The sequence below is a fragment of the Pseudophryne corroboree genome, assembly GCF_028390025.1.
Source record: "Pseudophryne corroboree isolate aPseCor3 chromosome 6 unlocalized genomic scaffold, aPseCor3.hap2 SUPER_6_unloc_5, whole genome shotgun sequence".
Lineage (NCBI taxonomy): Eukaryota > Metazoa > Chordata > Amphibia > Anura > Myobatrachidae > Pseudophryne > Pseudophryne corroboree.
In genome coordinates, this window is record NW_026967606.1 from 526,293 (window position 1) to 538,341 (window position 12,049).

At 49.9% G+C, this 12,049-nt stretch overlaps 1 protein-coding gene across 1 annotated transcript in view; it reads right to left on the reverse strand.

The window, feature by feature from the left end:
• Window positions 1-12,049, reverse strand: part of ATP1B2 (ATPase Na+/K+ transporting subunit beta 2) — a 100,453-nt gene that overhangs the window by 582 nt on the left and 87,822 nt on the right. Inside the window, exon 6 of the mRNA XM_063950448.1 lies at window positions 4,994-5,104. Within this exon, the coding sequence (XP_063806518.1) occupies window positions 4,994-5,104 (111 nt within the window). The remainder of the gene's footprint in view (window positions 1-4,993; window positions 5,105-12,049) is intronic.

The following is a 12,049-nucleotide window of genomic DNA, read 5'->3' on the forward strand; positions in this document are numbered from 1 at the left end:
TGTGTAGCATTTCATATGCAGATACAGCCACAGTCTCACACAGTATATAGGCATGCTGCATATCATATTAATCAGCAGAAGCTGCTTGTGCATCCTAGCCACATACCAATGCATTGCCAATAAGATGCATTTTCATTAAAAAAATGTGCCCGACGTTAGCATTGAGGCAAGATTTGTGAGGACACATCTGTATCCAAGCAGAGGCAGAGGTCACAGTGTTAGTGGCAGTGTGAGTGCTGTGTGCATGTGAGCGGGTTGGTTGTGCAGTAGTGTTCAGAATATGTGTAAGGAGCATTATGTGTGTCATGTAAAAATGCATTAATAATGTGCAGCAAATGTGTAGGGGGCACTATGTGTGTCATTATGTGTATAAGGGCATTAATAATGTGCGGCATATGTGTAACAGGGTACTACTGTATGTGTGTCATTATGTGTATAGGGGCACTAATAATGTGCAGCAAATGTGTAGGGGGCACTATGTGTGTCATTATGTGTATAAGGGCATTAATAATGTACGACATATGTGTAACAGGGCACTACTGTATTTGTCATTATGTGTATAAGGGTATTAATAATGTGCAACATATGTGTAACAGGGTACTACTGTATGTGTGTCATTATGTGTATAGGGGCACTAATAATGTGCAACATATGTGTAACAGGGTACTACTGTATGTGTGTCATTATGTGTATAAGGGCATTAATAATGTGCGGCATATGTGTAACAGGGCACTACTGTATTTGTCATTATGTGTATAAGGGTATTAATAATGTGCAACATATGTGTAACAGGGTACTACTGTATGTGTGTCATTATGTGTATAGGGGCACTAATAATGTGCAACATATGTGTAACAGGGTACTACTCCCCAACATATGTGTAACAGGGTACTACTCCCGTTATATAAATCACTAGTGAGGCCACACCTTGAATACTGTGTACAGTTCTGGGCACCGTACTACAAAAAGGATATCCTGGAGCTTGAAAAGGTACAGAGGAGGGCGACCAAACTAATTAAGGGCATGGAGACGATGGAATACAAGGAAAGGCTTGAAAGACTAGGCATGTTTACATTGGAAAAGCGGAGACTAAGAGGGGATATGATCAACATCTACAAATATATAAGGGGACAATACACAGAGCTTGCGCGGGACCTGTTTTTGGTTAGATCAACACAGAGGACTCGTGGACACTCGCTCAGGTTAGAGGAGAGGAGATTCCGCACAATACGGCGTAAAGGCTTTTTCATGGTAAGGACAATACGTGTTTGGAATTCCCTGCCCGAGGGAGTTGTAATGGCGGAATCTGTCAACACCTTTAAGAATGGGTTAGATAAATTCCTATTGGAAAAGGATATCCAGGGGTATGGTGCATAGTCATGCATTATAGTTACTATAAATAGGGATTAAATGCAATGGCTGACAGCAGCATCAGTCAGAAATTTTAGTCAAATCATCATGCATAGGACACCACAAATAGGTTGAACTCGATGGACAATTGTCTTTTTTCAACCTCAGATACTATGTTACTATGTTACTATGTGTCATTATGTGTATAAGGGCATTAATAATGTGCGGCATATGTGTAACAGGGCACTACTGTATTTGTCATTATGTGTATAAGGGCATTAATAATGTGCAACGTATGTGTAAGGGACATTATGTGTAAAAGAGCATTAATAAAGGTTGTCATGATGTGTAAGGGGCATTACGATGCGGAATTATGTGTATAAATGCATTACTAATGTGTGGCATTATGTGTATAAGGTGCTCTACTATGTGGCGTTGCGTATAGAAAGGGCACTACTGTGTCTTCTAATGTGAATAAAGAGCAATAGGGTGTGGTGTAATGTGAATAAGGAACAATTCAGTGTGATGTAATGTGAATAAGGGGCTCTACTGTGAGGAGTAACGTTTATAAGGTAAAGTTATACTACTGTGGGATGTAATATGAATTATGGACACTATCGCAAGATAAAATGTGAATAAAGTTGCAGTACTGTGTGGCGTAATTGGAATTGGGGTTACTATTGTGCGGCCATGCCCCTTGCCAGCAAAAACACACCCCTTTTTGGGCTGTGCGCCAAATGTGTGAACTGTTCCTATTTAAAATGTAGGGGGTACAAACATCAAAGTAAGGACTGCTATGGGTGAGGGGTGATGGTGCTGGGAAAGGGGTGCAAGGTCAGAGGCGGAACCAGCGGTGGTGCTAGGGGGCACCAGCCAAAATATTGCCTAGGGCATCATATTGGTTAGGGCCGACTCTGGGCATACACGTACAGGGGGGGTGTACAGGGGAGCCATACAAGGGGGCGTACAGGGGGGGCGTACAGGGGAGCAACACAAGGGGGCGTACAGGAGGGGGGGGTATAGGGGGGGCATACAGGGGGGGCGTACAGGGGACCCACACAAAAGGGCGTACCGGGGGGGGCGTACAGGGGGGGCACACAGGGGGGCGTACAGGGGGGGGCGTACAGGGGAGCCACACAAGGGGGCGTACAGGGGGTGCATACAGGGGGGGGCATACAAGGAGGGCATACAGGGGGGGGGGCATACACAGTGTACGGAGCAGAAAAGAGCAAATCCCCCCCGGACAAACCATGTTGCACTGCAGAGGGTCAGATGTAGAAGGAGCAGATACATTTATGAGGGGTGTATCCGGGGTTAGGGCCCACAGGGGAAATCCACCATTGTCCCAACTCCTGTGGGCCCTAACCCCTTCTCTAATGTATTATATTTATTTATTTATTATGAGCGGGTTCGGTTCTCAGAGAACCAAACCTCCCCCCCTGAACCTCGGGGATCCGGGGCCATCCGAGCCTGCCCCGACCTCAATCGAGACAAAACCTCAGGATTCCACTGTCGGATCCTGAGGTCTTGCCTTGGACGCTAGTCTCCATAGTAACCTATGGAAGGCCACTGATTGGCTGAGAGAGCTGTCTGTCACAGCTCTCAGCCAATCAACGTTTCCCCATAGGTTACAATGGCTCCAAGTCGGCAATGTGGGAGTGCCGGAGTTGTCCTCAGTGCAGGAGTGCCCGCAGTGTCCTCAGTACAGTGCCGGAGTTGTCCGACAGTGTCAGCAGTGTGGGAGTGTCGGCAGTGTGGGCAGCGGTGTCGGCAGTGCGGGCGCCGCCGCCCGCACTGCCAACACCCCTGCACTCAGGACACTTCCAGCACTACCATACTGCTGAAACTGCCGGCACCCCTGCACTGAGGACACCTCCAGCACTCCCGCACTGCCGGCACCCCTGAATTGAGGACAACTCTGGCACTCCTGCACTGAGGACACTGCTGGCACCCCTGCACTGAGGACTCTGCCAGCACTCCCACGCTGCCGACACTGCCGGCACTCCTGCAAGGAGGACACCTCCCACACTGCAGGCACCCCTGCACCGAGGACACTTCTGGCACTCCCACACCCCTGAACTCCTGCACTGAGGACAACTCCGGCACTCCCGACACTGCCAGCAACCCTGTACTGAGGAGACTGCAGGCTTTCCTCCAGTGCCGACACTGCTGGCACCACCTGTCACAGTAAGTGCACCTAACCTGAACTGAAACACGTGCTGTATCTGACCAACACTGCACCCGACCTGCACTGTATCCGACCTGTACTGTATCTTGCACAGTATCCGACATTGCGCTGTAGCCAACGCACACTATATCGAACCCCCACTCTGACCTGCATTGTGTGCGATCTGCACTGTATACAACCCATAATGAATTCCATCTACACTGTATCTGACTTGCCTTGTATCCACCTGCACTGTGTCTGACCCACACTGTACCCTGCATTGTACCCGACCCGCACTGTAACCCGCACTGTATGGTGTCAGGGGTATAACTGTGGGGGTATAATATGGTGTCAGGGGTATTACTGTGGGGGTTTAATATGGTGTCAAGGGTATAACTATGGGGATATAATATGGTGTCAGGGGTATAACTGTGGGGGTATAATATGGTGTCAGGGGTATAACTGTGGGGGTATTATATGGTGTCAGGGGTATAACTGTGGGGGTATAATATGGTGTCAGGGGTATTACTGTGGGGGTATAATATGGTGTCAGGGGTATTACTGTGGGGGTATAATATGGTGTCAGGGGTATAACTGTGGGGGTATAATATGGTGTCAGGGGTATAACTGTTGGGGTATAATATGGTGTCAGGGGTATTACTGTGGGGGTATAATATGGTGTCAGGGGTATAACTGTGAGGGTATAATATGGTGTCAGGGGTATAACTGTGGGGGTATAATATGGTGTCAGGGCTATAACTGTTGGGGTATAATATGGTGTCAGGTGTATAACTGTGGGGATATAATATGGTGTCAGGGGTATAACTATGGGGGTATAATATGGTGTCAGGGGTATAACTGTGGGGGTATAATATGGTGTCAGGGGTATAACTGTGAGGGTATAATATGGTGTCAGGGGTATTACTGTGGGGGTATAATATGGTGTCAGGGGTATTACTGTGGGGGTATAATATGGTGTCAGGGGTATAACTGTGGAGGTATAATATGGTGTCAGGGGTATAACTGTGGGGGTATAATATGGTGTCAGGGGTATAACTATGGGGGTATAATATGGTGTCAGGGGTATAACTGTGAGGGTATAATATGGTGTCAGGGGTATTACTGTGGGGGTATAATATGGTGTCAGGGGTATTACTGTGGGGGTATAATATGGTGACAGGGGTATCAGTCCCGGGCACCACACTTTCTGATGGCATCCCTGAGTGTCACACAGTAAGTCACATCTTCAGTATAGAGGAATGCTGCCTGTATTGTGGCTTCATGCCAAAGCAGCCAGTATTTCCCCTGCATGCAAGAAAATCACACGTGCGTCTCCCCCCTTACATCGCATCTTGGTTTGTTCCAGAAGAATTTACTCCTTTTTTGTTTTGATCTTTACCCTGCGTATAGGCCCCATAATGACCGTTCTATGAGCTGGAGAGACTACGAGGCTGAGCGCACGCTGACGCGGATTACCTGAGCTCTGTTCCCGTAGTATGGAAAGTACATCAGATCCAGGGATCCTAGGTTGTTGGCGGTGCTAGGGAAGTAGACGCGGTTCCCCAGGAGGTTATCATTGGCTTCTTTCTGCAAAATAGGTCATAAAAGGAGTTTATACATGTAATAAGATGATATTTTATACACTGTACTATGAATATGCGTATCTATCTATCTATCTATCTATCTATCTATCTATCTATTGTATCTATCTAGTATCAATCTATCTATCTACTGTATCTATCCATCTACTGTATCTATCTACTGTATCTATCCATCCACTATCTATCTAGTATCTATCTATCTATCTATCTATCTATCTATCTATCTATCTATCTATCTATCTATCTATCTATCTATCTATCTACAGTATCTATCCATCTACTTGTATCTATCTACCTATCTATTGTATCTATCTAGTATCAATCTATCTATCTACTGTATCTATCCATCTACTGTATCTATCTACTGTATCTATCCATCCACTATCTATCTAGTATCTATCTATCTATCTATCTATCTATCTATCTATCTATCTATCTACAGTATCTATCCATCTACTTGTATCTATCTACCTATCTATTGTATCTATCTAGTATCAATCTATCTATCTACTGTATCTATCCATCTACTGTATCTATCTACTGTATCTATCCATCCACTATCTATCTATCTATCTATCTATCTATCTATCTACAGTATCTATCCATCTACTTGTATCTATCTATCTATCTATCTATCTATCTATCTATCTATCGTTACCATACTTTAAATTGGGATGCTCACAAATTAGAAGCCCATTTATCAATGATTGCACTTCCGATATGATTGTATTGCAGAATCCGCCGTCACAGGCAGGGACAGGGGCTGTGACGGAGTCCACACCTGCAGTGTGCAGACAGCGTGTCCTTCTGTACATGCGTGGTCAGCTCACTGCTGTGCACTGGGGCCATATATGGTGGAGGGTTTCTGGGGAACCCTGCCGGAACTACATGCAGTAAGTGCAGCCCACAGGCTACAATGGGAGATAGCGGCAGCTGACGGGGCCATTGATGCATTCGGCAGAGTGACATCCCCGTAGAAACCTATGGGGGATACGGTTACAATGGGAGATAGAGGCAGCTGCGGGGGCCATTGATGAATCAGGCGGGGTGTCATCCCTGTAGAAATCTATGGGGGATATGGCTACAATGGGAGATAGCGGCAGCTGCGGGGGCCATTGATGCATCAGGCAGAGTGACATCCCCGTAGAAACCTATGGGGGATATGGCTACAATGGGAGATAGTGGAAACTGCGGGGGCCATTGATGCATTCGGCAGAGTGACATTCCCGTAGAAACCTATGCGGGATACAGCTACAATGGGAGATTGCGGCAGCTGCGGGGGCCATTGATGCATTCGGCAGAGTGACATTCCCGTAGAAACCTATGGGGAATACAGCTACAATGGGAGATTGCGGCAGCTGCGGGGACCATTGATGCATCGGGCAGAGTGTCATCCCCGTAGAAACCTATGGGGGATATGGCTACAATGGGAGATAGCGGAAACTGCGGGGGCCATTGATGCATCAGGCAGAGTGACATCCCCGTAGAAACCTATGGAGAATACAGCTACAATGGGAGATAGCGGCAGCTGCGGGGGCCATTGATGCATTCAGCAGAGTGACATCCCTGTAGAAACCTATGGGGGATCTGGCTGCAATGGGAGATAGCGGCAGCTGTGGGGGCCATTGATGAATCAGGCAGCGTGTCATCCCTGTAGAAACCTATGGGGGATACAGCTGCAATGGGAGATAGCGGCAGCTGCGGGGGCCATTGATGAATCAGGCAGAGTGTATTCCCGTAGAAACCTATGGGGGATACAGCTACAATGGGAGATAGCGGCAGCTGCGGGGGCCATTGATGCATCGGGCAGAGTGTCATCCCTGTAGAAACCTATGTGGGATACAGCTACAATGGGAGATAGCGGCAGCTGCAGGGGCCATTGATGAATCAGGCAGAGTGTCATCCCCGTAGAAACCTATGGGGGATACAGCTACAATGGGAGATAGCGGCAGCTGCGGGGGCCATTGATGAATCAGGCAGCGTGTCATCCCTGTAGAAACATATGGGGGATACGGCTACAATGGGAGATAGCGGCACTGTGGGGGCCATTGATGAATCAGGTGGGGTGTCATCCCCATAGAAACCTATGGGGGATACAGCTACAATGGGAGATAGCGGCAGCTGCGGGGGCCATTGATGCATCGGGCAGAGTGTCATCCCTGTAGAAACCTATGGGGGATACAGCTACAATGGGAGATAGCAGCAGCTGCGGGGGCCATTGATGCATCGGGCAGAGTGTCATCCCCGTAGAAACCTATGGGGGATACAGCTACAATGGGAGATAGCGGCAGCTGCGGGGGCCATTGATGAATCAGGCAGAGTGTCATCCCCGTAGAAACCTATGGGGGATACAGCTACAATGGGAGATAGCAGCAGCTGCGGGGGCCATTGATGCATCGGGCTGAGTGTCATCCCCGTAGAAACCTATGGGGGATACAGTTACAATGGGAGATAGCGGCAGCTGCGGGGGCCATTGATGCATCGGGCAGAGTGTCATCCCCGTAGAAACCTATGGGGGATACAGCTACAATGGGAGATAGCGGCAGCTGCGGGGGCCATTGATGAATCAGGCGGGGTGTCATCCCCGTAGAAACCTATGGGGGATACGGCTACAATGGGATATAGCGGCAGCTGCGGGGGCCATTGATGAATCAGGCGGGGTGTCATCCCCGTAGAAACCTATGGGGGATACGGCTACAATGGGAGATAGCGGCAGCTGCGGGGGCCATTGATGAATCAGGCAGAGTGTCATCCCCGTAGAAACCTATAGGGGATATGGCTACAATGGGAGATAGCGGCAGCTGCGGGGGCCATTGATGAATCAGGCAGAGTGTCATCCCCGTAGAAACCTATGGGGGATACAGCTACAATGGGAGATAGCGGCAGCTGCGGGGGCCATTGATGAATCAGGCGGGGTGTCATCCCCGTAGAAACCTATGGGGGATACGGCTACAATGGGAGATAGCGGCAGCTGCGGGGGCCATTGATGCATCGGGCAGAGTGTCATCCCTGTAGAAACCTATGGGGGATACAGCTACAATGGGAGATAGCGGCAGCTGCGGGGGCCATTGATGAATCAGGCAGAGTGTCATCCCCGTAGAAACCTATGTGGGATACAGCTACAATGGGAGATAGCGGCAGCTGCGGGGGCCATTGATGCATCGGGTAGAGTGTCATCCCTGTAGAAACCTATGGGGGATACAGCTACAATGGGAGATAGCGGCAGCTGCGGGGGCCATTGATGGATCAGGCAGAGTGTCATCCCCGTAGAAACCTATGGGGGATACAGCTACAATGGGAGATAGCGGCAGCTGCGGGGGCCATTGATGAATCAGGCAGAGTGTCATCCCCGTAGAAACCTATGGGGGATACAGCTACAATGGGAGATAGCGGCAGCTGCGGGGGCCATTGATGAATCAGGTGGGGTGTCATCCCCATAGAAACCTATGGGGGATACAGCTACAATGGGAGATAGCGGCAGCTGCGGGGGCCATTGATGCATCGGGTAGAGTGTCATCCCTGTAGAAACCTATGGGGGATACAGCTACAATGGGAGATAGCGGCAGCTGCGGGGGCCATTGATGGATCAGGCAGAGTGTCATCCCCGTAGAAACCTATGGGGGATACAGCTGCAATGGGAGATAGCAGCAGCTGCGGGGGCCATTGATGCATCGGGCAGAGTGTCATCCCCGTAGAAACCTATGGGGGATACAGCTACAATGGGAGATAGCGGCAGCTGCGGGGGCCATTGATGCATCGGGCAGAGTGTCATCCCTGTAGAAACCTATGGGGGATACAGCTACAATGGGAGATAGCGGCAGCTGCGGGGGCCATTGATGAATCAGGCAGAGTGTCATCCCCGTAGAAACCTATGGGGGATACAGCTACAATGGGAGATAGCGGCAGCTGCGGGGGCCATTGATGAATCAGGCAGAGTGTCATCCCCGTAGAAACCTATGGGGGATACAGCTACAATGGGAGATAGCAGCAGCTGCGGGGGCCATTGATGTATCGGGCAGAGTGTCATCCCCGTAGAAACCTATGGGGGATACAGCTACAATGGGAGATAGCGGCAGCTGCGGGGGCCATTGATGCATCGGGCAGAGTGTCATCCCTGTAGAAACCTATGGGGGATACAGCTACAATGGGAGATAGCGGCAGCTGCGGGGGCCATTGATGAATCAGGCAGAGTGTCATCCCCGTAGAAACCTATGGGGGATACGGCTACAATGGGAGATAGCGGCAGCTGCGGGGGCCATTGATGAATCAGGCGGGGTGTCATCCCCGTAGAAACCTATGGGGGATACGGCTACAATGGGAGATAGCGGCAGCTGCGGGGGCCATTGATGAATCAGGCAGAGTGTCATCCCCGTAGAAACCTATGGGGGATACGGCTACAATGGGAGATAGCGGCAGCTGCGGGGGCCATTGATGAATCAGGCAGAGTGTCATCCCCGTAGAAACCTATGGGGGATACAGCTACAATGGGAGATAGCGGCAGCTGTGGGGGCCATTGATGAATCAGGCGGGGTGTCATCCCCGTAGAAACCTATGGGGGATACGGCTACAATGGGAGATAGCGGCAGCTGCGGGGGCCATTGATGAATCAGGCGGGGTGTCATCCCCGTAGAAACCTATGGGGGATACGGCTACAATGGGAGATAGCGGCAGCTGCGGGGGCCATTGATGCATCGGGCAGAGTGTGATCCCCGTAAAAACCTATGGCGGATACTTGCTGCGAGCCCTCCTACAGAATTCAGTATAATTTACCGGTGGGTGGGATGCCGGCTGTCCATAGCCCGTCAGCGGCAGCGGGTGAACACAAAGAGTCCCCTTGTGGGCTCGGTGGATCAATGCGCTGGCCACAGGATCTATTCCCACGCTATGGGTGTCGTGGGAAAAGTTCTGTTTTGCAGGGATTCCGGCTGGCGACATTGTTGGCTGTCAGGATTCCGGTGTCGGCTTCCTGACCGCTGGAATCCCGACAGCCGGCAAATTGACTGTATCCCCTTCTTCATACATTGCAGGGATGCAGAATATCTGCGTCTCACCCCTGGAAATGGGCGTTTTCCGGAACACAACCACAAACACTGTGTGGTAAATGGGCCCCTCAGACAGGTCCTGTGGATGTCTGACTTCAAGCCTGCATTTCACCTACTCTCAAGCAGCTAGAGGATTGTGTAGTTCATGAGTGTCCCAGTGCATAGGGACAGTACGGTAAGATAGATATAGATAGAGAGAGAGATACACATTATATATATACACTGTATATATATATATATATATATATATATATACATACACACACACACACACACACACACACACACACACTGCACACATCTGTATAGAATATAACTATATATACATATATACATATATATATATATATACACACACACACACACACACACACACACACACACACACACTGCACCACACTGCACACATCTGTATAGAATATAACTATATATATAGATATATATACACACACACACACACACACACACACACACACACACACACACACACACTGCACCATACTGCACACATCTGTATAGAATATATCTAGATATATATACACACACACACACACACACACACACACACACACACACACTGCACCATACTGCAAACATCTGTATAGAATATAACTATATATATATACACACACACACACACACACACACACACACACACACACACACACACACTGCACCATACTGCACACTATAACTATATATATATCAGGTAGATGTTAGGATATGGATCAGGTTCATTTACAGACGGTTTGTATACGGTTGTGTAAGTTCAGAATCCGCTTTATTGGTCAGGTATATAAGCGTATACTAGCAATATGTTCCCGGTTTCCAAAGCATCAGCCAGGTATTGACAGAGCAGGGAAACACATACGACAATGCGGTAACACACAGTAATAACCAATCACCAGAGACCATCAATGGGAGCGTCTGCCGCGCAGCAGCAATACAGTGTAACATCACATTATCAGGAGATCTAGGGGGATATGTACTAAGCCAGTGGCGTAACTACAGTCCTCGCGGTGGCTTGGGGGCGAGGGGCTGAGGGGGCGCCACTGACTTAGAACAGATTGACATGCGGACGAGCGTCCGCATGTCAATCTGCGGTCTCCTTCCCTCCGCTGCTGTGTGGGAGGGACACGGAGGGCACTGCGCGCGCCTCTCCTGTGTCCCGCCCTGGCTCTCCGGCCGGTCTAATAAAGGAAGTGCCGTTCGTGAGCTCTGATTGGCTCACGAACCGGCACTTCCTTTATTAGACTGGCGGGAGAGCCAGGAGGGACACGGGAGAGGTGCGCGCTATGCCCTCCGTGTCCCCGAATATCTGGCACTGGGGGCATATACCTGGCACTGTATGGAGGAATATCTGGCACTGGGGGCATATACCTGGCACTGTGGGGGAATATCTGGCACTGGGGGCATATACCTGGCACTGTGGGGGAATATCTGGCACTGGGGGCATATACCTGGCACTGTGCGGCAATATCTGGCACTGGGGGTATGTACCTGGCACTGTGGGGCAATATCTGGCACTGGGGGGAGCAGGCACTGAGGGGGCTTATGTGACACTGTGGGGGAATATCTGGCACTGGGGGCATATACCTGGCACTGTGGGGCAATATCTGGCACTGGGGGGCATGTACCTGGCACTGTGGGGCAATATCTGGCACTGGGGGCATATACCTGGCACTGTGGGGCAATATCTGGCACTGGGGGCATATGTGGCACTGGGGGCATATACCTGACACTGTGGGGCAATATCTGGCACTGGGAGCATATACCTGGCACTGTGGGGGAATATCTGGCACTGGGGGCATATACCTGGCACTGTGGGGGAATATTTGGCACTGGGGGGAGCAGGCACTGAGGGGGCATATGTGGCACTGGGGGGGGGG